The sequence below is a fragment of the Bufo bufo genome, chromosome 8, assembly GCF_905171765.1.
Source record: "Bufo bufo chromosome 8, aBufBuf1.1, whole genome shotgun sequence".
Taxonomy (NCBI): domain Eukaryota; kingdom Metazoa; phylum Chordata; class Amphibia; order Anura; family Bufonidae; genus Bufo; species Bufo bufo.
This window is the reverse complement of record NC_053396.1, coordinates 181,633,773-181,655,484: the sequence shown is the minus strand read 5'-3', so window position 1 is coordinate 181,655,484 and position 21,712 is coordinate 181,633,773. Positions and strand designations below refer to the sequence as shown.

The 21,712-nt window shown below is 44.4% G+C and overlaps 1 protein-coding gene across 1 annotated transcript in view; it reads left to right on the top strand.

Annotated features, from left to right (window-relative positions):
- The first annotated feature begins 3,476 nt into the window (after positions 1-3,476).
- The window catches only part of SPTBN4 (spectrin beta, non-erythrocytic 4), a 92,889-nt gene continuing 74,653 nt past the window's right edge, over positions 3,477-21,712 (top strand). Inside the window, exons 1-10 of the mRNA XM_040406165.1 lie at positions 3,477-3,577; positions 7,951-8,103; positions 9,838-9,989; positions 11,078-11,251; positions 14,924-15,015; positions 15,094-15,174; positions 17,271-17,386; positions 18,079-18,191; positions 18,696-18,883; positions 19,622-19,739. Of these exons, the coding sequence (XP_040262099.1) occupies positions 7,956-8,103; positions 9,838-9,989; positions 11,078-11,251; positions 14,924-15,015; positions 15,094-15,174; positions 17,271-17,386; positions 18,079-18,191; positions 18,696-18,883; positions 19,622-19,739 (1,182 nt within the window). The 5' untranslated portion in view covers positions 3,477-3,577; positions 7,951-7,955. The remainder of the gene's footprint in view (positions 3,578-7,950; positions 8,104-9,837; positions 9,990-11,077; positions 11,252-14,923; positions 15,016-15,093; positions 15,175-17,270; positions 17,387-18,078; positions 18,192-18,695; positions 18,884-19,621; positions 19,740-21,712) is intronic.

Sequence of the window (21,712 nt, the reverse complement as noted above, 5' to 3'; positions counted from 1 at the left end):
GTATGGGATTATGTTTTTTTTTATTGTATTAGCACAGGCATTTTTGCACGCCAGGATACCTATGATGTGTATTTCTTTTTTATTTCTTTTTATATTGCTTTTGTATTGCTTTTCTCATATTTTCCAATGTATTAGCATTGGAGTCTATGAGGATTTTACTGTATTTCTATGGAGCCCTGCCACAGGAGGACAGAGGGCTGCTGCTAACATACTCTAGTTCCCCTGATCCCCGCCGGAAGAGCAGGACCACGGCATCTGAAGTGTTAAATGTCTGCATTGGACGCCTGCTGTATGAAATATCTTTAAAGTCCCGACCACCAACGTAAATAGCCATATGGCAGTTAGGAAGGGGTTACCGTAAGTATTTTCGAAAAATTATTTTCAGGGCATTTGGGACATTTAAAAAAAAAAAAACTTAAATAAAAGTTGAGTTACTCTTTAATTATGTGCCCACATGGTCGCGCTGTGTTCCACCGCAGGGCAGCCATGACACAACTGCGATACGACCGCACCATGTAGTCGTACCCTTACACTAGATTTTTGATTAAATTTGATACATTTTGTCAGATTTATATGGAATCTGACTTAAAACTCCTTCAATCCAGTAGGGTCCCATACACTTCTATGTGTGCCGAATTATGGCTTTAACACAGAGGCTGTACAGAGTCATAATATGGTAGCACGTCCTAACAGCGCATGCACAGGGTCATATCAACGCTCTGTACAGGAGTTTAGGTTTCTATTGGTTGGTTTTCTGCTTTTGGATGTAAACAAGAATGTTTCCATTCACTGACAGCTAAAACAGATGCAAGAATGATACACAGCAGTAGGGGGAGCTAGTTTGGAGTGGGGAATCAACACTGTTTGTAATGCACTCGAGGCAGCCATCATCACTTTCATAACCGCTTGATAAGTAACACTCATCGATCAAGCGGAAAGATATTTTAATTGTGGGTTTATAATCACCAGACTAAAAGTTAGTTGAAATGAAACAGAAGTTTTCAGCATGGTTAGGTTTTTTTTCCATAGATTTCAGTAAATGACATTATTTTTCGCATACTTTTAGAAAGGCTGTAGCATGGAATGTTATTGTATCCACCACCAGCAGAGGGCGCCGTTACACGTCAGTATTCCCAGGACAGGGCGACTTTTTTCCCATTATATTCTTCTGTGTTGAGACAGCGAAGTAAGAAGGCGCTAAGATCGGTGATGGAGATGACATCCCCCTCCGGTGTAATCTCCGGTAAAAGGTTTATTGTCTGCAGAGAACAGGGACAGTAGCAGGGTTATAGGTATGGCAGAGGCAGCACTATGGCAAATCACTGATGAAAAAAGTAAATGTATTTGCCGTCACTTTCAAAAACGGAATCACTGAATATGAATAGACAGATTTTTTAAATGAAAATAACTAAACTTTATTAGCGTATCAAAAAATATTAAAAATGATCCCCTTATAAACGTAAAAAAGGCTACTTGGGGTGAGTAACATGTGGCGTTGATTCTGACATCGTCACTCCCCACCTGTGCTCGGACCGATATTTCAATAGTGTCAGTGGTATACAGTGAACACCATAGGGTCCACAGAACAGTAGTACCACCCCAGATGTGATCAAAGGACTGGGATTCTGGTATTGTACAGGGTGGGCCATTTATATGGATACACCTTAATAAAATGGGAATGGTTGGTGATATTAACTTCCTGTTTGTGGCACATTAGTATATGTGAGGGGGGAAACTTTTCAAGACGGGTGGTGACCATGGCGGCCATTTTGAATCCAACTTTTGTTTTTTCAATAGGAAGAGGGTCATGTGACACATCAAACTTATTGGGAATTTCACAAGAAAAACAATGGTGTGCTTGGTTTTAACGTAACTTTATTCTTTCATGAGTTATTTACAAGTTTATGACCACTTATAAAATGTGTTCAATGTGCTGCCCATTGTGTTGGATTGTCAATGCAACCCTCTTCTCCCACTCTTCACACACTGATAGCACAGGCTTCCAGTATCCGTAGTTTCAGGTGCTGCACATCTCGTATCTTCACAGCATAGACAATTGCCTTCAGATGACCCCAAAGATAAAAGTCTTTGGGGTCAGATCGGGAGACCTTGGGGGCCATTCAACTGGCCCACGACGACCAATCCACTTTCCAGGAAACTGTTCATCTAGGAATGCTCGGACCTGACACCCATAATGTGGTGGTGCACCATCTTGCTGGAAAAACTCAGGGAACGTGCCAGCTTCAGTGCATAAAGAGGGAAACACATCATCATGGAGCAATTTCGCATATCCAGTGACCCCCTTAGACTTTTATCTTTGGGGTCATCTGAAGGCAATTGTATAACCATGTTATAAGGGAAAATAATAAAGATCGGGTCTCCATTCCGATCGTCTCCTAGCAACCGTGCGTGAAAATCGCACCGCATCCGCACGATTTTCACACAGCCCCATTCACTTCTATGGGGCCTGTGTTGCGTGGAAAACGCACAAAGAGGAGCATGCTGCGATTTTCACGCAACGCACAAGTGATGCGTGAAAATCACCGCTCATCTGCACAGCCCCATAGAAATGAATGGGTCCGGGTTCAGTGCGGGTGCAATGCGTTCAACTCACGCTTCGCGTGCGTCAATCTCGCCCGTCTGAAAGGGGCCTAAGCTAAAACCGATATGCTCTCTCCTGGCTGGAGGGGGTATAGCCTGCAGGGGAGGAGTTAACAGTTTTAGCATAGTGTCGCCTCCTAGTGGCAGCAGCAAGCTATACCCACGGTCCTGTGTCCCCCAATGATAACTAGCGAGAAATAGAACATGTCCTATTCTTGTCCATTTTAGGCATTGTTACAATGGATCCGCAAAAAAAAAAACGGATGGCATACGGATGTCATCCGTTTTGTTTTTGCGGACTTCAAAACACATCTGGTAGTGTGAATGTAGCCTAAAAAACCCCCTCAGATACGGAACAACGGATCCGTGAAAAACGGACCGTAAAACAACAAGGGTCGTGTGCATGAGCCCTCAACACGATCTGCCATACCTCCTCTGCACCCAGTCGTCATGCTGGCATGTGCAGTCCACAGGGAGGTACACAATGGTGACCGGTCTCTATAGCTAGAACCTTCCACAGACCTACACTTGCATCGTCCTGCAAAAATTACTGGGACCTCTAGCGCGCATGCGTAACTCTCTTCTTCACGGTCACATAAAAGGTCCCTTCTCACGAGCCGTCACTTACCACGCATGCGCACGTCTTCCGTCTCGGCTCCTATTCAGATACCTTTGTTGCGGGTTCCGTCTGCTTTCACTGCGCCTGCGCAGTCCTTTGCCTCTCTTCAAGCGCCCCCTGCAGGAAGTGACCGGCACTTACTGCGCCTGCGCTGACGACTGGTCCATGAGATGATTCTCTGAAAAGGGATTCTGCAGCATCCTCTCTCTGACATTATCCTCTGCAGCTGCTGCACACCGGGGTCCAGCAGGGGCCTGGGAAGAGGGCCCAATGTCCTCTGCATTCCAGCACAGCAGTGCACTGCCCAGGGAAGGCTGAGGAGAGTGGGTGACATTGTGTGGCCTGATCATGGTCAAGGTAGGACGGTGCCCTGCTGCTTGTTGGGGTGCAGCTGCAGGCATGTGGGGGCCCTGAGTTATGATGGAGGCTGTGGTCACTGCACGTTATTCAGTTTTATAAGTTATGGGTTATTAATACTCGTGAATAATATATATATATATTACTGTATGTGTGTGTATATAGTACTGTATGTGTATATATAGTACTGTGTGTGTATATATAGTACTGTATGTGTGTGTATATATATATATAGTACTGTATGTGTATATATATATATTACTGTATGTGTGTATATAGTACTGTGTGTGTATATAGTACTGTATGTGTGTGTATAGTACTGTATGTGTGTATATATATATAGTACTGTATGTGTATATATATATATTACTGTATGTGTGTATATAGTACTGTGTGTGTATATAGTACTGTATGTGTATATAGTACTGTGTGTGTATATAGTACTGTATGTGTGTGTATATATATATATATATATATATATATATGCCTATATGATTATTAGTCAGTACCCATAGAATGGGGGAAGTATACTGGTGTTTATATATATATATATATACACACATACACACACTATATATACATACACAATATAAATATATATACACACACAATATATATATATAAACACACAATATATACACACACACTATATATACACACACACTATATATACACAATATATACACACACTATATATATATATATACACACACAATATATACATATACACTATATATATATATATATATACACACACACAATATATATACACACACAAACTATATATATATATACACACACAATATATACATACACACACTATATATATATATATATACACACACAATATATACATACACACACTATATATATATATATATATATATATACACACAATATATACATACACACACTATATATATATATATATATATATATATACACACACAATATATACATACACACACTATATATACATACACAATATAAATATATATACACACACAATATATACACACACTATATATATATATATATATACACAATATATACACACACTATATATACACAATATATACACACACTATATATATATATATACACACACACACACAATATATACACACACAAACTATATATATATATATATATACACACAATATATACATACACACACTATATATATATACACACAATATATACATACACAAACTATATATATATATATATATACACACAATATATACATACACACACTATATATATATATACACACAATATATACATACACACACTATATATATATACACACAATATATACATACACTATATATATATACACACAATATATACATACACACACTATATATATATACACACAATATATACATACACACACTATAATAAACATGGCCAGACTGAGTGTTGAGGACAATAGTATTGTGTCACTGTGCAGTGTCCCCCTTCCTCGGCACAATCATACTGTGCATGGTAAGTGAAGCATATCATGGAAATTACAATTAGCATTCAGGACAATGGGAGTAGTACTGTGCAGATTCTGGGAAGTGTTACTGTGTAGATTGCCAGCGCGGCGCAGGGTTGGAGTGGCACCTTATTAGACAAGAGGTACGGCTGGGGTACCCAGTGCTCAGCCCACCAGTATATAATGTGTAATATGCCATAAAATGATTGATTATTTTATTCGGTTGTTTCTTATCTTTGTCTGGGAAAGCTGTGTGACAACAAATATGGCCGCCATAGCCCTTGTAAGAATTGCCATCCGGTGCCGATCGGTAAATCTGCCTGACTATGCACTGGAGGAAGTATTACTAAATAACTTGGGTCGTATTGGTGGTCACCCAGCTTTCTCCAGGTGATATGCAGGTGACTCTGCTGCCGGGTGGTTTACCCCCTCGTCAGTGAGATACCATTCTGTAGGGACGTGTTCCCGAAAAATTAAGAGGAGGGAAGAGACCTGGAAACTTTTCTGTGCTGTATTGTCTCAGTTCTTCAGTCTCCGGAGGCACACTAGCCTCAGAGATCAGAAGCCATGGTTTTGTCAGGGGTCAGCAACCTTCCGCACTCCAGCTGCTCTGAAACTACAACTCCCAGCATGCTCATGTGCTCAGCTGTTCTTAACTCCCATGGAGGATTCTGGGAGTTGTAGTTTCAGAACAGCTGGAGGTTGGTGTAGACACATGCTACGAGCGCTGTATATTAGTTCTATTGTCCAAATTGTACCAGAAACAAAGTAGAAAGTGGGAAAGTGGGATACCGCTTTGGTACTACGAAGAGATTTCTGACATTCTAAGTAAAGAACTATTGAAATCAACAAAAATCTCAGACTCAAGACCCAAGGAAAGGCCACCGACTTGTTCCTTCAGGTCAGCGCCGCTTAGTGTGACCTGAGCCTGATAGACAGTCTCCAGGGGTCCATGGGAAATTAAGCCCACCGGCTCTTCGGGAAAAATCCTGGGTCTAGCTGAAGTTGGGTGACCATGAGATAGATGTTTGGGTTTCGTCCTCCAGACCATCGTATGTACCGGTGTGACCTTATCAGACGTACCTCTGACGTCTCAGGAGGTCATTCCCTATAGCCAGGTTCTTCATGTACCTGGGACGCCCTTCCCCCCTGGGATCGTCTGTAAAGTCTTTTGCAAAGTAAAAAACTGGCACTTCCCATTGATTGCCTCTTGGGTTGGATCACATCCCTGCCATCGCTCTGCTTTTCCTTTGCACTAGTTTTCTCCCGTGATGCCCGCCGCCCAGATAGGTCTGTCGGCCCTCCATATCAGCAGGTGCACTTGGACGTGTTGTCTCTGCTGAGGCTGCAGTGTGCCTGCCTGTTTACACTTTGCTTACCATATGGGTGGAGGCTGCAGAGATCAGGACTCCTGAGACCTGATCCTGCAGCATTAATGCCATGGTCCTGTAATTCCTCAGGACAGATGCTCTAATAGGAGCAGGCTCGTGGGTGTGATAGCCAATACTGTACACTGCCTGAGCTCCCGATCAGAGGGATTTAGAGGGGTTATCCCATGATTCATGTAAAAAAAAAAAAATCTGAGATCATGTACAAGTGCATGACCATCTCTTTCTAACAAAGCTAGAACCAGCCCTGTACCATGGATCCAGAGATCTCCTCATTTATTGCTCCAATTGCTCTGCTGGATTTAGTTCAGGCTGGCAGATTAGGGGTGTGTCCTTTTTGCTGCAGTTCCTTCCTTATCACAGCTCAGGGGCATTTCCTTTAATAGGAAGTGTGTTCTTTGCCGCAGCTCTCTCCCTATCACAGCTCGGGGGAGCATGTCCTTTTTGATGCATAGTTACATAGTTAATAAGGTTAATAAGAGGTATAAGTCCATCATGTTCAACCAAGGTCTCCCTTGGCAACTCTCTCCCTATCACAGCTCAAGGGGTGTGTTCTTTCTGCTGCAGCTCTCTCCCTATCACAGCTCAAGGGGTGTGTTCTTTCTGCTGCAGCTCTCTCCCTATCACAGCTCAGGGGCATTTCCTTTAATAGGAAGTGTGTCCTTTGCCGCAGCTCTCTCCCTATAACAGCTCTGGAAAGCATGTCCTTTCTGATGCATAGTTACTTAGTTAATAAGGTTAAAAAAAAGGCATAAGTCCATCATGTTTAACCAAGGTCTCCCTTGGCAGCTCTCTCCCTAATACAGCTCAAGGGGTGTGTTCTTTCTGCTGCAGCTCTCTCCCTGTATCTGTCACAGCTTCTAACAGTAGATAGGGCTGGCAGCAGTTGAAGGATAAAACGGAGAAATCTCTTCCTTGCTCCCCGATGTCAGAAAGCTAGAGCGCCGTAATCTCGCGATGTGCGAGCTAGCGCATGCGCAGTTCGTTCCCTGAGGCTGATGCCAAATGAACACTATGACAACACTGCGCATGCGCATCGCGAGATTACAGCGCTCTAGCTTTCTGACGTCGGGGAGCAAGGAGGAGATTCTGAGGATGCGGGGGCGGTGCTGGGCTCCTTCACGCTGGACTCATCTCAGGTTAATTTGCATATGGATCAAATCGTTTTTTTTACACAATAAAAGCACACAGAGCTATAGGGACTGGGTATTGCGGATGTGCTAGCGGCCATCTAGTAACCCATGTCCTCAGCTCTATACACAAAATCCCGGTGACAGGTTCCCTTTAAATAGTAGCTATTAGCAAGTGGCCACGGCCAACAGGTCACAAATCTGAGAGCAGAAGAACCTTGGCCAAGTTATCCATTTCTTGACCCCTGGTGATCAGTCATTAATAATCTATCTAATCAATATGCCATAAGTGAAATCAGAGGACAACCACTTTACTTACAGTATTGACCTATTTTGTGTCTTCATTTATTAACGTCTTCATTCTTCTTGTAGTTGTGATGGCGAATGTCAGCCCAGAGCTGGACAACATGGAGGTGCAGGCACCCCCGAATAACAACAATCGTTGGGATCAGGCTGAGCGTCCATGGGACGAACCCACAGCCTCTGGGAAATTGTTTGAGTGCTCCAGGATCAAAGCTTTGGCGGGTAAAAAATGATGTCTTCTACTAAGCCCCAATCACACTGCTTTCAGAATGCTGCTGGTTGCCATCGGAAACAGACACCAGCCTGTTGTCAGGCATCTTAGGAAACCAGCAGAATTTAGGGAACATATAAGGCAAAGTTGCCCAAGTTGTAATGTAGATTATAACAGTGAAATGTAAATTGTGGATTTTTCTTTTTAAAATGGGGCTGTCCGAGTGAATATTGGGAATACCCTTAGGCCTCTTTCACACGGGCGTGTCCGGATTAGGTCCGGATGCGTCCCGGTGCATTGCGGCAAACCCGCGCGAGTAGGAACGCAATTGCAGTCAGTTTTGACTGCGATTGCGTTCCGATGTTCAGTTTTTATCGCGCGGGTGCAATGCGTTTTGCACGTGCGTGATAAAAAACCGACTGTGGTACCCAGACCCGAACTTCTTTACAGAAGTTCAGGTTTGGGTTAGTTGTAGTGTAGATTGTATTATTTTCCCTTATAACATGGTTATAAGGGAAAATAATAGTATTCTGAATACAGAATGCATAGTACAATAAGGCTGGAGGGGTTAAAAAATAATAAAAAATAATTTAACTCACCTTAATCCACTTGTTCGCACAGCCGGCATCTCTTCTGTCTTCATCTGTGAGCAATAGGACCTTTGATGACGTCACTGCGTTCATCACATGGTCCATCACATGATCCATCACCATAGTGATGGACCATGTGATGAGCGTAGTGACGTCATCAAAGATCCTATTGCTCACAGATAAAGACAGAAGAGATGCCGGCTGCGCGAACAAGTGGATTAAGGTGAGTAAAAATGTATTTTCTTTTTTTTAACCCCTCCAGCGCTATTGTACTATGCATTCTGTATTCAGAATGCCATTATTTTCCCTTATAACCATGTTATAAGGGGAAATAATAATGATCGGGTCCCCATCCCGATCGTCACCTAGCAACCGTGCGTGAAAATCGCACCGCATCCGCACTTGCTTGCGGATGCTTGCGATTTTCACGCAACCCCATTCATTTCTATGGGGCCTGCGTTACGTGAAAAACGCACAAAGAGGAGCATGCTGCGATTTTCACGCAACTCACAAGTGATGCGTGAAAATCACCGCTCGTGTGCACAGCCCCATAGAAATGAATGGGTCAGGATTCAGTGCGGGTGCAATGCGTTCACCTCACGCATCGCATCCGCGCGGAATACTCGCCCGTGTGAAAGGGGCCTTAATGTGTAGGATGTAGAGAAATAAGGCCTCCTTCACACGGCTGTGTCTCTTTTGTGGATCCGCAAAATACACATGTGGTCTGTGTGCATCCTGCAATTTTCTGGACCTACTTTATAAAAGCCTATTCCTGTCTACAAAACGGACAAGAATAGGACATATTCTATCATTTGCGGCCCAGCCACACGGATGTGGGCGCAGCGTGTGCTGTCCGTTTTTTTTGCGGACCCATAGAAAAGAATGGGTCCATGTAATATCTGCAAAAAATGCAGATCAGACACGGACCAAAAATATGGGTGTGTGCATGAGGCTTTAAGCTATTTTCAGAGGACAGTGTTGACTGTGGACCAAGTCATTTGAATGGTCCCCATGTGAGTACATTTCCAATGCAGCCTCCAAATATATGGCTTCCATGGGCTATAATTGCTGATGACAGGATCATGGGGGTAGGGGTACAATAAATGTACACGAATGACGTTGAATATTGTCTCATGTGTCCCCTTTATCCCATAGATGAACGGGAAGCGGTTCAGAAGAAAACCTTCACCAAATGGATGAATTCTCACCTCTCAAAAGTTCCATGTCGTGTGAACGACCTCTATAGTGACTTGCGAGATGGCTACGTCATCACCAAACTTCTGGAAGTGCTCTCCGGGGAACAGCTGGTATAAAGCTGGGCCTGGCTGTAAGATCGGGCCTTAAGGGAGTGTTGGTGTAATCGATTCTATATGGATCTCAGAAGCTTGTTGTGTCTACCATTAATTACCATGACACTTCTAACCCACTAGATGTGAGAGATGGTGGATGCCAACATTTTGCTTGGTCCAAGGGCTGGCCTCAGCTGGTTGGTGACTCGTGTGGTTCCTTGTATTGATACCCTTCTTTTATAATGTACCATATTGGGCCCAGATAACATTATATCGGGAGCCCAAGGTACACTGCTCATGTAATAGACTAGGTGAGCTCTGGGTGCCTAGCAAGGGTGGACTGGGAACCTAAAATGGCCATGAAAAAAAAACTAAAAGTGGCCCCATGTTGTAGACGGGTCCAAATTGACAAAAGGCAAGGCAACAGAAGTAGGTGGGGAAAGCAATACCATAGTGCAGCACAAAAGACCACCCCAGCAGTGCCAGATACCTAAGTGCAGCACCAAATACCACAGTGCAGCACAATATACTGCCACCCACTGCCACAGTATTCAAGTGTATCATCTTCCTGAGGATGGCAATACAGTTGAATTCAGGAGAGCATCAGATTATGTACCTAGCTGACAGTCTTGAAAAGGGCTTCGGTGACCATCTGTCCTTTGGCCCACTGGGAAATCTCCATGTAGGTTCTATGGCCGTTCCACCCCTGGTGCCTAGACACATGGCAACGTACCCCCTGGTGTACATGAACCACAGCTTTACGAACTAGGCTCTAGAGGGTTTCTATGCTGGGTTAAGGTTTAGGCCTGGGCACAACAAAAACTTACGAACTAGGCTCTAGAGGGTTTCTATGCTGGGTTAAGGTTTAGGCCTGGGCACAACAAAAACGAATATTTTTTTAATGGCTGGTATACTATTGATCCGCCAATTGCTCCAACATTTATCTTTTGTCTGTGGCTAGTTCTGCACCTCTAGCATTTCACAATGGAGCTGCATGATGGGAGCGGTGGTTTTAAAATGATCTTGTTCACTGAAAGTATAGGGATTTTTAAATCTGGGAGTGGAACATATTCAGGGTCAATAAATTTAATGTAATCTTTCCTCAGCCTAAACCCACTCGAGGTCGGATGAGGATTCACTCTTTGGAAAATGTGGACAAAGCACTTCAGTTTCTTAAGGAGCAGCGAGTACATCTGGAGAATGTAGGATCCCATGATATCGTAGATGGAAATCACCGGCTAACACTGGGCCTTGTCTGGACCATTATTCTCCGTTTTCAGGTAATTTATGTTCCACAGAAGATAACCACAGAAAAGAGGACCTGTCCCCTTGAGTGACATGCAGTGATTACTTAAACTTTCAGATAACATTTCAGAATAAGCTGCCTTATGTTTGTACATGAGTGACAACATTATATCTTGTGGTGCATTATATGACCTGTATCTTTTTAGCAATTCTCCCATCTGTAGGCTCTAGCTGTAATTCTTCACTTTTCTCTGAGCTTGCGGGTGAAGATTAGCTGTTATGATGCCTTCTTGTAGACTACACACGGAGACAGGAAATTCTGCTTCCTATCTTTCACTCAGAATCAGCATATACATTATAGGGAAGTACTAAGCAGTAGTGATGCGAATAAAGCACTTGGGGTGGAATATAACACTTATTATTAGCTGCTGAAACCACTGTGTTTGTGTTTCTCACTAAGCAGCTCATTCTTCTCCCCCTCTCCATATATTTATAAGGGCTGTATTAGGCTGGCAGGTGAGCCTTATGATTGTCTGGAAGGAAGCATTCTTTCCTGACAATCCCCTACTTGTCAGTGGAGAGCTGTGCATTTACATGCAACAATCTCCTCCGCAGTATGGGGAGGAGCGATCACTAATGCCATTGCTCGTCCCCATAAAGAATTATTATTTGCCGGCAGCAGATCGTGCCGTCTAAATGCGATCTGCTGCTGCCAAACAATGATTTTTGTGCCTGCTTAAAAGGTGCGATTGCCTGATGATCGCGCTCGTTTATCGGGTAATTGGCGGCACTTTTACACAGACAGATCAACGCTACTGAGCGTTCTTATGAACGCTTTTTAGCGATGATCTGGCTGACCCTCTGCCAGTGTAATACAGGCCTAAGGAAGCTTGTAATCTGACCTTTCAGTGACAGTCCATCTTGGACAGAATTCAGAGAGAATGTTAGTTTAGGAAGGGGGGAGGTGGTAACTGAAGAAGGCATTTCTATGATAAGATATATTACAAAGTTTCTTATATTCACCTGTACTATTGATTTATGAAAAGTTGTGTGAAAATACAGTGTCCATTTAAGGGGACCATACACATAAGAACAATCATGGCTGAACCTGCTGGTTTTTGTCAGAACTATCTTATATGTATTAGGGTGCTTTCACACGACCATAAGTGTTTTGAGGTCCTCAAATTGCGGATCCGCAAAACACAGATACCGGCCATGTGCGTTCCGCATTTTGCGGACAAAAATATGACATGCTCTATATAGGACAGCACAAGGTGTTGAAATGAATGGGTCTGCACCCGCTCTGCACCCATTCCGTTGCGGACCAAGAATTACGGTTGTGTGAATGCACCCTTAGGGTGTATTGATCCTACACAGACAGATAATGCCGGGGAGAAGAAGGATCAGACATATAACATGCCCTTGTTCTCATGGAAGATAAGATTGCTACCACTAGACAAGAGGAATGGTGGCACCCAGTTTTTTTATTTGCTTATGAATTTCAAGGAGGACTGTATGCCGCAGGAAGGCACTTGCGCTCCAAGTGTGATGTCGCCCTTTTTTCCTGCTGCGTACCGCGGGTTCAAGTGGATGAGGGGAGTAATATATATATATTTTTATTTTTATTTCAACCCATGAAAGACCCTTTGTACCCATTTTAACAGGCATTAGACTGGTGCACTTCTATCCAACAGCCGTTAAAAATGGCCCTATTGATTTCAGGACATGTCCGGTAATCACTGGTCGCTAAAAAATGGCTCTTAAAACAGCTGCGTGACAGCTGATAAAAAAACCCCTCTGTCACTTGGTCGTTTTTAACTGTTGTGTGAATGTAACCTAAGGTCTCATATACAGGGGCTAATGGTCGGTGAATGATTGCACCTTCTGACGCCCAGTATAAACATGTCCAGCGATCAGCTCTTTGTTGATCACATCTTTTGTGCATTAAGGGTGCGGTTCACATTTTACGGAACACACATGGCGGCGCTATATAGAAAATGCCTATTCTTGTCATAGGCATGCTCCCTATTTTTTGCGGGGCCGTGGAACGGAACAATGGATGCAGACAGAACACTGTGTGCTGTCCACATCTTTTGCGGACCCATTGAAATGAATGGGTCCGTAACCATTCCTTGCAGAACGGATTGCGGACCCATTCATACGATCGTGGGAATGAGCCCTAAAACCCATCATTTGTCGGCAGCACATCGCCCCGACAGGGATGTGCTGCTGATAATAATGAACCTGTGAACGAACAATCGTATTAACGATCACATGCAGTGACTCCATGTATCTGGAGCTAAACGAGCGCAAACCGACATTCGATATCAGCGCTCCTTACCGGCAGAGTGTAAATGGGCCCTTATCTAACTACCGGTATATACATATCCATGTTTTTATTTTATGTCACTCCAGCATAATTTTTAAAAATGTCATAAATGTGCATCATCTTAAAGGGGAATTCTATCTAAGGGCTCATGCACACGACCGTGTGCTGGCCGGACCCGTGCTGCGGACCGCAAATTGTGGTCCGCAATGCATGGGCATCGACCATGGGGCCGCCGCATGTGGATCGCAGACCCATTCACTTGAATGGGGTCCGCAATCCGCATCCGATGGTCCGCACCGCAAAAAAAAACTTTTTTGTGGTGCGGAGGCACGGACAGAAAACCCACGGAAGCACTCCGTAGTGCTTCCGTGGTCTTCCGATCCGTGCCTCTGTTCCGCACCGCATCTCCCGGATTGCGGACCCATTCAAGGTGAATGGATCGGCATCTGTGATGCGGGGTGCACACGGCCAGTGCCTGCGTATTGCGGACCCGCTGTATGCGGGCCGCAATACGGCCACCTCCGGGCAACAGCCGTGTGCATGAGCCCTAAATCTGTATTATGCCATCTTGGACATAAGACCCAAACTAAAAGGATAGAAAAGTTTTGGGGAAATTCCCGTGCTCATGCACACAGCCCGTATGCGGAACCATTCATTTCCATGGGGTCACAAAAAAAAACGTAAATGACTCCGTGTACATTCCGTATCTGAATGTCCGAAAGTCCGTTCCGCAAAAAAATAAAACGTGTCCTATTCTTGTCCGTTTTGCAGACAAGTACAGGCATTGGTAAAATGGATCCGCAAAAAAACGGATGTAACACAGACGTCACACAGATGTCATCCGTTTTTTTTATTTTTATGGATCTGTGTTTTGTGGACTGCAAAATACATACAGTCGTGTGCATGAGCCCTAAATGTGTGAACAGTCTGACTTTTCTGCCAGCAGACACGGCCCAGAACAGGTTAGGTACATTTTAGATTTTGGGATCTTTCCTTATATTCTATTGCAATGTATTGTAAAAAAATTGGATCAATATTTTATATGGTGAGGGGTGAAAGCAGAATTTCTTATGATGAATTTGTTCCCAATCTGCAACTTTCTAGCTGCTGCAAAATTACAACTCCCAGAATGACTTTCCGAACATGTTGGGGGTTGTACTTTTTTTGTAGCTGAAGATCCACTGCTGCTATGATAAAGGTGCAGTCAGTATAGACACTACCAGCAGAGCGCAGCAGTGCCGTGTGTATCCCTGCAGCCTAGAGCTTTCATATCAGATGAAGCCGATTTATGGTTTTTCAGTCATATTTTATTAATACAAGGATGTTATAGTCTCATACTGTTTTCTTTGTGTAAATGTTTTTTTTTAATTATTCTAAGATCCAAGTAATAAAGATAGAAACTGAGGACAACCGTGAGACGAGGTCAGCAAAAGATGCCCTACTACTGTGGTGCCAGATGAAGACGGCAGGGTAGGTGCTGTGCTTTTTGTCATAAGGAGAGGTCATCTATTATAACATCTTATAATGGTGCACTATCTGTATTCACAGCTATCCCGAGGTCAATATCATGAACTTTACTACAAGCTGGAGAGATGGGCTGGCATTCAGCGCTCTGATCCACAGGCACAGGTAGAAGTGACATTTAATATTCTTGCCATTCTATCATTGTCAGTATTCTTGTCAGCCCTTAATGTCGTGTTACAGTTTTTTATATTGATGACCTATCCTCCAGATACCGTATTTTTCGCCCTATAAGACGCAGGTTTTTAGAGGAGGACAATAAAAAAAATATTTTTCATTAGACCTCAGGTCAGACCACCAATCATACCCCCAATGTTAATCAGACCTCAGCTGACAGCCCCAATCAGACCACCAGTGTTAATAAGACCCCAATAAGACCTCAGATCGGACCCACAATCAGACCTCAGCTCACACCCAAAAGTGAATGACCCCCAATCAGACCTCAGATATGAGCCCCAATATAAATAAGACCCCATTCAGACATCAGATCAGCCCCCCATGCCTCATTTGATCAGTCCCCAGCCTCATATCAGCCCCCCATGCCTCATTTGATCAGTCCCAAGCCTCATATCAGCCCCCCATGCCTCATTTGATCAGTCCCCAGCCTCATATCAGCCCCCATGCCTCTTTTGATCAGCCCCCAGCCTCATATCAGCCCCCATGCCTCTTTTGATCAGCCCACATGCCTCTTTTGATCAGCCCCTATTGCCTCAGATGTGCCCCATGCCTCAGATGACATCTCCTGCTCCGGGTGACGCCGCTCCACACTGCCAGCACTCTTCTTCCTTTTCCTCCATCGGCTGTGCTGTGAACCGGCGCGCACAGTGTGAAGTCACAGAGCGCCCTCACGCTGTGCGCAGCCACAGCACAACCGACAGCAGAGGACCAGGAAGCGGTGAGTACAGAGCCTTCACCGCTTCCCTGTCCTCCGGTAATAATGAGCGCTTCCATAATGGAAGTGCTCATTAGTATTCACCCCATAAGACGCACTTTGGGGGGAAAAAACCTGCGTCTTATGGGGCGAAAAATGTGGTAAGTAATTAATATCAGATCAGTGGGGTCTGACACCCCCACCGATTAACTCCACTGATCCACTGTGTAGAGGCTGTGTCCAGTGTTTAGAGGCCATGCTGGTGCACTGCAGCTCATCTCCCATAGGGAGTTTACGGTGCTACCAGCTGCTCGGAGCAGCCGATGACTTGGGGTGCCGGGTGTCGGTAGCACACCAATCTGATATTGATGATCCATCTGGAAGATAGGTCATCAATATAACAAAGCTGGAATAACACTTTAAACTTTTTTTGGAGTTCTTATAATTAGGGATGAGCAAATCCAAAGTTTTCGGCGTTCGGGCAGTGGAGGAATTCCGTTATGGATTCTGTTAGCACAGAATATAAGAGAATTCTATGACGGAATGCAAAATGGAAACCTTTAAGAGGCATTCCGTTTTGCATTCTGTCATAAGAAGTCTATGGGCAGAATAATGGATCTTTCTGGTTTCCGTCCTGCATAACAGAAACCAGACGGATCCATTATGCGACCCAAAGACTTCTGTTATGACGGAATGCAAAACGGAAAGGCTTCTGTTTTGCCTCCCGTCATAGAATTCCCTTATATTCCCTGATAACAGAATCCATAACAGAAATCCTCTACCGCCCGAACGCTGAACCTGAAAACGTTAGGATCGCTCATCCCTACTTATAATTTATTGCTTGCCTTATAATTTTCATATTAGACTAGTTTCACACACGCGGCAAGAGATCTGGCAGGCTGTTCTGGCAGAGATTATCACCATATTTGCCGGGTAGCAGCTGGATCTCCGCCAGACCACATTATAGTTAATGGGGCCAGCGGGTATTCCGGTACTGTCCAGCAATGCCGGATCTAGAGAGCTCTGGCAGACCGTTCTCTGCCAGAACAGCCTGCTGGATCTCTTACCGCATGTGTGAAACGAGCCTTAATTAGGTTAAATGGCTTCCTATGAATTTAGTCGTAATGTGTGTGTCTGACATAGAGAAATGAGATTGTGTGCCCCATTGGGGGACTGATGTAAGTGCTAACTGTCTCTATACAGTGCTGCGAATATATATTGGTGCTATATATGCAACAGGGAATTATTATGACTCCAGAGCTTTATTTTTAGGATTGGACATGTAAAGATATATAGGGTCCGTACCACTAACCAGCCTGATCTCTGTCTTCAGACCAGATTTAATAGACTTCAGCAGGCTGGCCAAGTCAAATGCTACTTATAATCTTCAGCGGGCCTTTAATACAGCGGAGCAACAGCTGGGACTGATCAAACTGCTGGACCCTGAAGGTGAGCGTGTCTCTCATCTCTTGTATTTCTTATTTTCATTTTGTTAGGTTATCTGATGCTCCTTGCTGTTAAAGATGGTCTGACAGACTTTCTATTGAGACCTCTTCAGCAGCGAGGAGAGACAGCGCTCAGCTGACAGCTTCTGACCTCTTGTTTTAGTGACAGAAATTAGGAATTTGCTATATAGGCAGTTAGATGCGGGGGATAAGCGGCTCCCCCTTCCTCTTCATTGCCCTATCCCTGTGATGGCTAACCTCCGCCGCTCCAGCTGTGGTAAAACTACGACTCCCAAGACGCACACTTGCTTGGCTGTTCTCAGAACTCCATAGAAATGAATGGTGCATGCTGGGAGTCGTAGTTTCACCACAGCTGGAGTGCCGGAGGTTAGCCATCACTCCCATAGCATACGGAGGAAAGGGTCATCCATTGGACACATCTTTCCAAGCCCGGCACATTTTTTTTAGCTTAAAATCGCCTGCAGTATTTTATAAAACCTGACTGCCCCCGATGCATGGTTCGGACACAAACTCAGATAGTATGAACTTCGTGACAGGTTCATCTAATGATGGTTAGCATGGCTCGGACACAAACTCACGCTGCCCTCAGATAGTATGAACTTAGTCACAGGTTCATCTAATGATGGTTTTTATGGTTTCAGGAGTCTTCATGCCATATCCTTTCTTTTCCTGCAGATGTTAACACAGAAAATCCAGATGAGAAATGTATCATCACATATGTAGTGTCTTTCTATCATTACTTCTCTAAGATGAAGGCTTTGGCTGTAGAAGGCAAGCGCATCGGAAAGGTGAGGTGATCGGCGGATAGGGAATAAGTTGTCTTGCTGGGGCAACCCCTTCAAGGAGTTTTCCTACACACAACAGGTGATAAATGTCTGATCACTAGGGGGGGTTCAACCTCTGGGACCCCCAACAATTGTGAGGAGAGAGATCCCTGTATCACATGCATGACCACAGCTCCATTCATTGTCTTTGGCATTGATGGAGAAAGCCCAGTACCTAGCCATAGCATCTCGTTCTGTCCAGCCAGATATTCCAGCCCACGTGCATTGCCACAACTCTTGCGAATCCTTTCAAAGCCGCTCATACAGTACAGTCATAGACAGCTAATATAGGCAATAAAATAGCCACCTCTGACTAGAATCCTAGTTTGTGATAAATCCAAGATATGTATATTTGGAGAACACATGAGTTTACCTCCAAAATTAGACAGCTCCTTTAGGGTGCAGATCAGTAGTATATCCTAAATTCTGCTGTAATAATGGTTCGTCTTCACCATTTGTTCTCTGCAGGTCCTGGAGCAGGCCATCGAGACTGAGAAGGATATTAATAGATATGAGATCCTGGCATCAGAACTTCTAGAGTGGATTAAGAGAACCATATCCATTATCACAAACCAGAAGTTTGCTAATTCTTTGCTGGGCGTCCAACAGCAGCTTCAGGCGTTCACCACGTACTGCACCACTGAAAAACCTTGCAAGTGAGTGTCACGGTGGCCATACACCTAAGGGTTCATTCACACGTCCGCAAAATAGGTCCGCATCGGTTCCGCAATTTTCAATGGGGCCGGAATGTGCTGTCCGCATCCGCCTCCGTTCCGCAAAAAAATAAAACATGTCCTATTCTTGTCTGCAATGGAGGACAAGAAAAGGCATTTTCTATGAGTGCCGGCGATGTGCGGTCCGCAAAATGCGGAACGCATATTGCCGGTGTCCGTGTTTTGCGGATCCGCAAAACACATACGGACGTGTGACTGGACCCTTAGATAGCTGTTGGACAAACAAGGTTTTTCCTGCCCCCCAATATACATGCACACTTGGCTGAACATGTATGTGTTCTCGGGGAGAGGGGTGAAGAAGGGAACATCTGCTGCCAAACAACTCAGGCAGTGGCTTAATCTTCCATGAGGACAAAGGATTAGGTAGGCATGCTAATATACAGTACCGTATGTCTGATCCTTCTTCCCCCCTGATTTCTCCCATTGGGAGATTCCTCCATCCTCATACACTGGTCGACTGATCCCACCAAAATTGGTGGGATCACCTGACATTAATCTAGCGAGTATGGGCACCATTCAATACAATTGGCAGCCATTCACGTGGACTATAGTCATTTTCTTCTACAATATCAAGGAATGTGAATGTATAGAGGGTGGAAGAATTGTGGACAATGACACGGACAGTACAGGCTCACTGGATCTATTTTGTTTTTTTTCTAGGTTTCAGGAGAAAGGGAATTTGGAAGTTCTTCTCTTCACCATTCAGAGTAAAATGAGAGAAGAGAAGCGTAAGCTGTATGTGCCCTCAGAGGGGAAGAACATCTCTGATATTAACAAGGTGAGTTCTGTAACTCTACGAATTGTGACATTTAGAGAGTGACATTTATTAAGAAGCCGGTCGTAATATCCCCTACAGCTGGATCCACCGGAGTTATGAAGAGGCGCCGGCCTCTACATAACTTCAGCGGATCCACCGCCACTTCTAAACGTAAGACAGCTTCCTTGCTGTCTTAGGCTACTTTCACACTCGCGTTTAGTGCGGCTCCGTCGTGAATCTGCACAGACGGATCCGTTCAGATAATACAAACGTCTGCATCTGTTCAGAACGGATCCGTTTGTATTATCTTTAACATAGCCAAGATGGATTCATCTTGAACACCATTGAAAGTCAATGGAGGACGGATCCGTTTTCTATTGCGGATCCGTCCCCATTAACTTACATTGTGTGTCAGGACGGATCCGTTTGGCTCAGTTTCGTCAGACGGACACCAAAACGCTGCAAGCAGCTTTTTTGTGTCCGTCTCCAAAGCGGAATGGTGACTGAACGGAGGCAAACTGATGCATTCTGAGCGGATACTTTTCCATTCAGAACGCATTAGGGCAAAACTGATCCGTTTTGGACCGCTTGTGAGATCCCTGAGCGGATCTCACAAACGGAAACCAAAACGCCAGTGTGAAAGTAGCCTTACATTTAAACCATTTTCTATGCTTAAACCAGGCATAGAAAATGGTAAATGAGATGGACCTGCCGGCCTGTCCATGCCGCGCCCATTTTTTAAGACCTGGGAAAAATTCACTGAACTTTGTGCGGCAATCTGTGCCAAAAATACGCCTAATATAGGCGTATTTCTGGTTAGTGTCTGGAGCAATATCCACATAAATGAGGGGGTCTTCTTCATATTATCACATTATCTTTTCTTGGTTAGTGTTCTTTAAATTGGTCAATGACGTATTCTCTTAAAAAAATAAAATAAAAAGATCCTGTATTGGGTAATCTGGCAGCACTGGACTCCACTTCATTAAGATGTGCTTGTTCCTCGGCTACCATATTGTGTAGCAAATAAACATTAGGCTTCTTAATCCTGCCCATTGGTAGACAGAATTACTATTCTCTAATGAGCAGGATTCAGAAGTCTGTTTATTTGCTGCGCAGTACACTACACTCTAGACCCCAACCATATACGGATCTCATACCCCATTACAGGGACTACCATAGTAACAGTATTCTCAATGTAATATTATTTTCCCGATAAAACCCAAACACATTGCCCTCTTCTCTCCAGGTTTTGCCTCTTTCACAAGATAGCAGATCTTGTGGTGTCCTTAAAGGGGTTGTCTGGGTTCAGAGCTAAACCTGGACATATCCCCTGCCCTGCACTGAATTGGGCTTTTTCTGTAGATCCAGTGACGTACCGGGCTCTCCATGGGTAAAGCTAGGTGGAGGCTTCCGCCCAGCAGTGAGCCCGGTGACGGCACTGGCACTAATGGGCAGGCCCTTAGCGCTGCCCTAGCCTGTAAAATAGCTAGGGCAGCGCTAAAGCCTGCTTATCACTGCCGGTGACGTCACCGGGAACACTGCTAGGTGGAAGCCCCCGCCTAGCAGTGTAAAAATTAAAACAAAAAAGCCCTTGCCCTGCGCTCTACAGCACAGGGCAAGGGAGAGCATTCCAATGCTCGTGTCCGAGGGGCGAAGAAGGGGATATGTCCAGGTTTAGCTCTGAACCCGGACAACGCCTTTAAGGCCCCATTCATATGACCGGATTTTCTGTCATTTTTAGCGGATCAGATGCGGACCCGTTCATTTAAGTGGGGCTGCATAAGATGCGGACATCGCGCCTCATCCGTATGTCTATTCCACTGCCCAACAAAACCATAGGAGATGTCCTCTTCTTCTCCGTTTTGCCGAAAAGAATAGGCAGTTCTAAAATAGGGCAGAATGTGCGGGACCACAAAATGCGGGAAGCACAATGTATCCATGTTTTACAGATCCGCAATTTTCAGGCTGCAAAACGGATATGATTGTGTGATTAG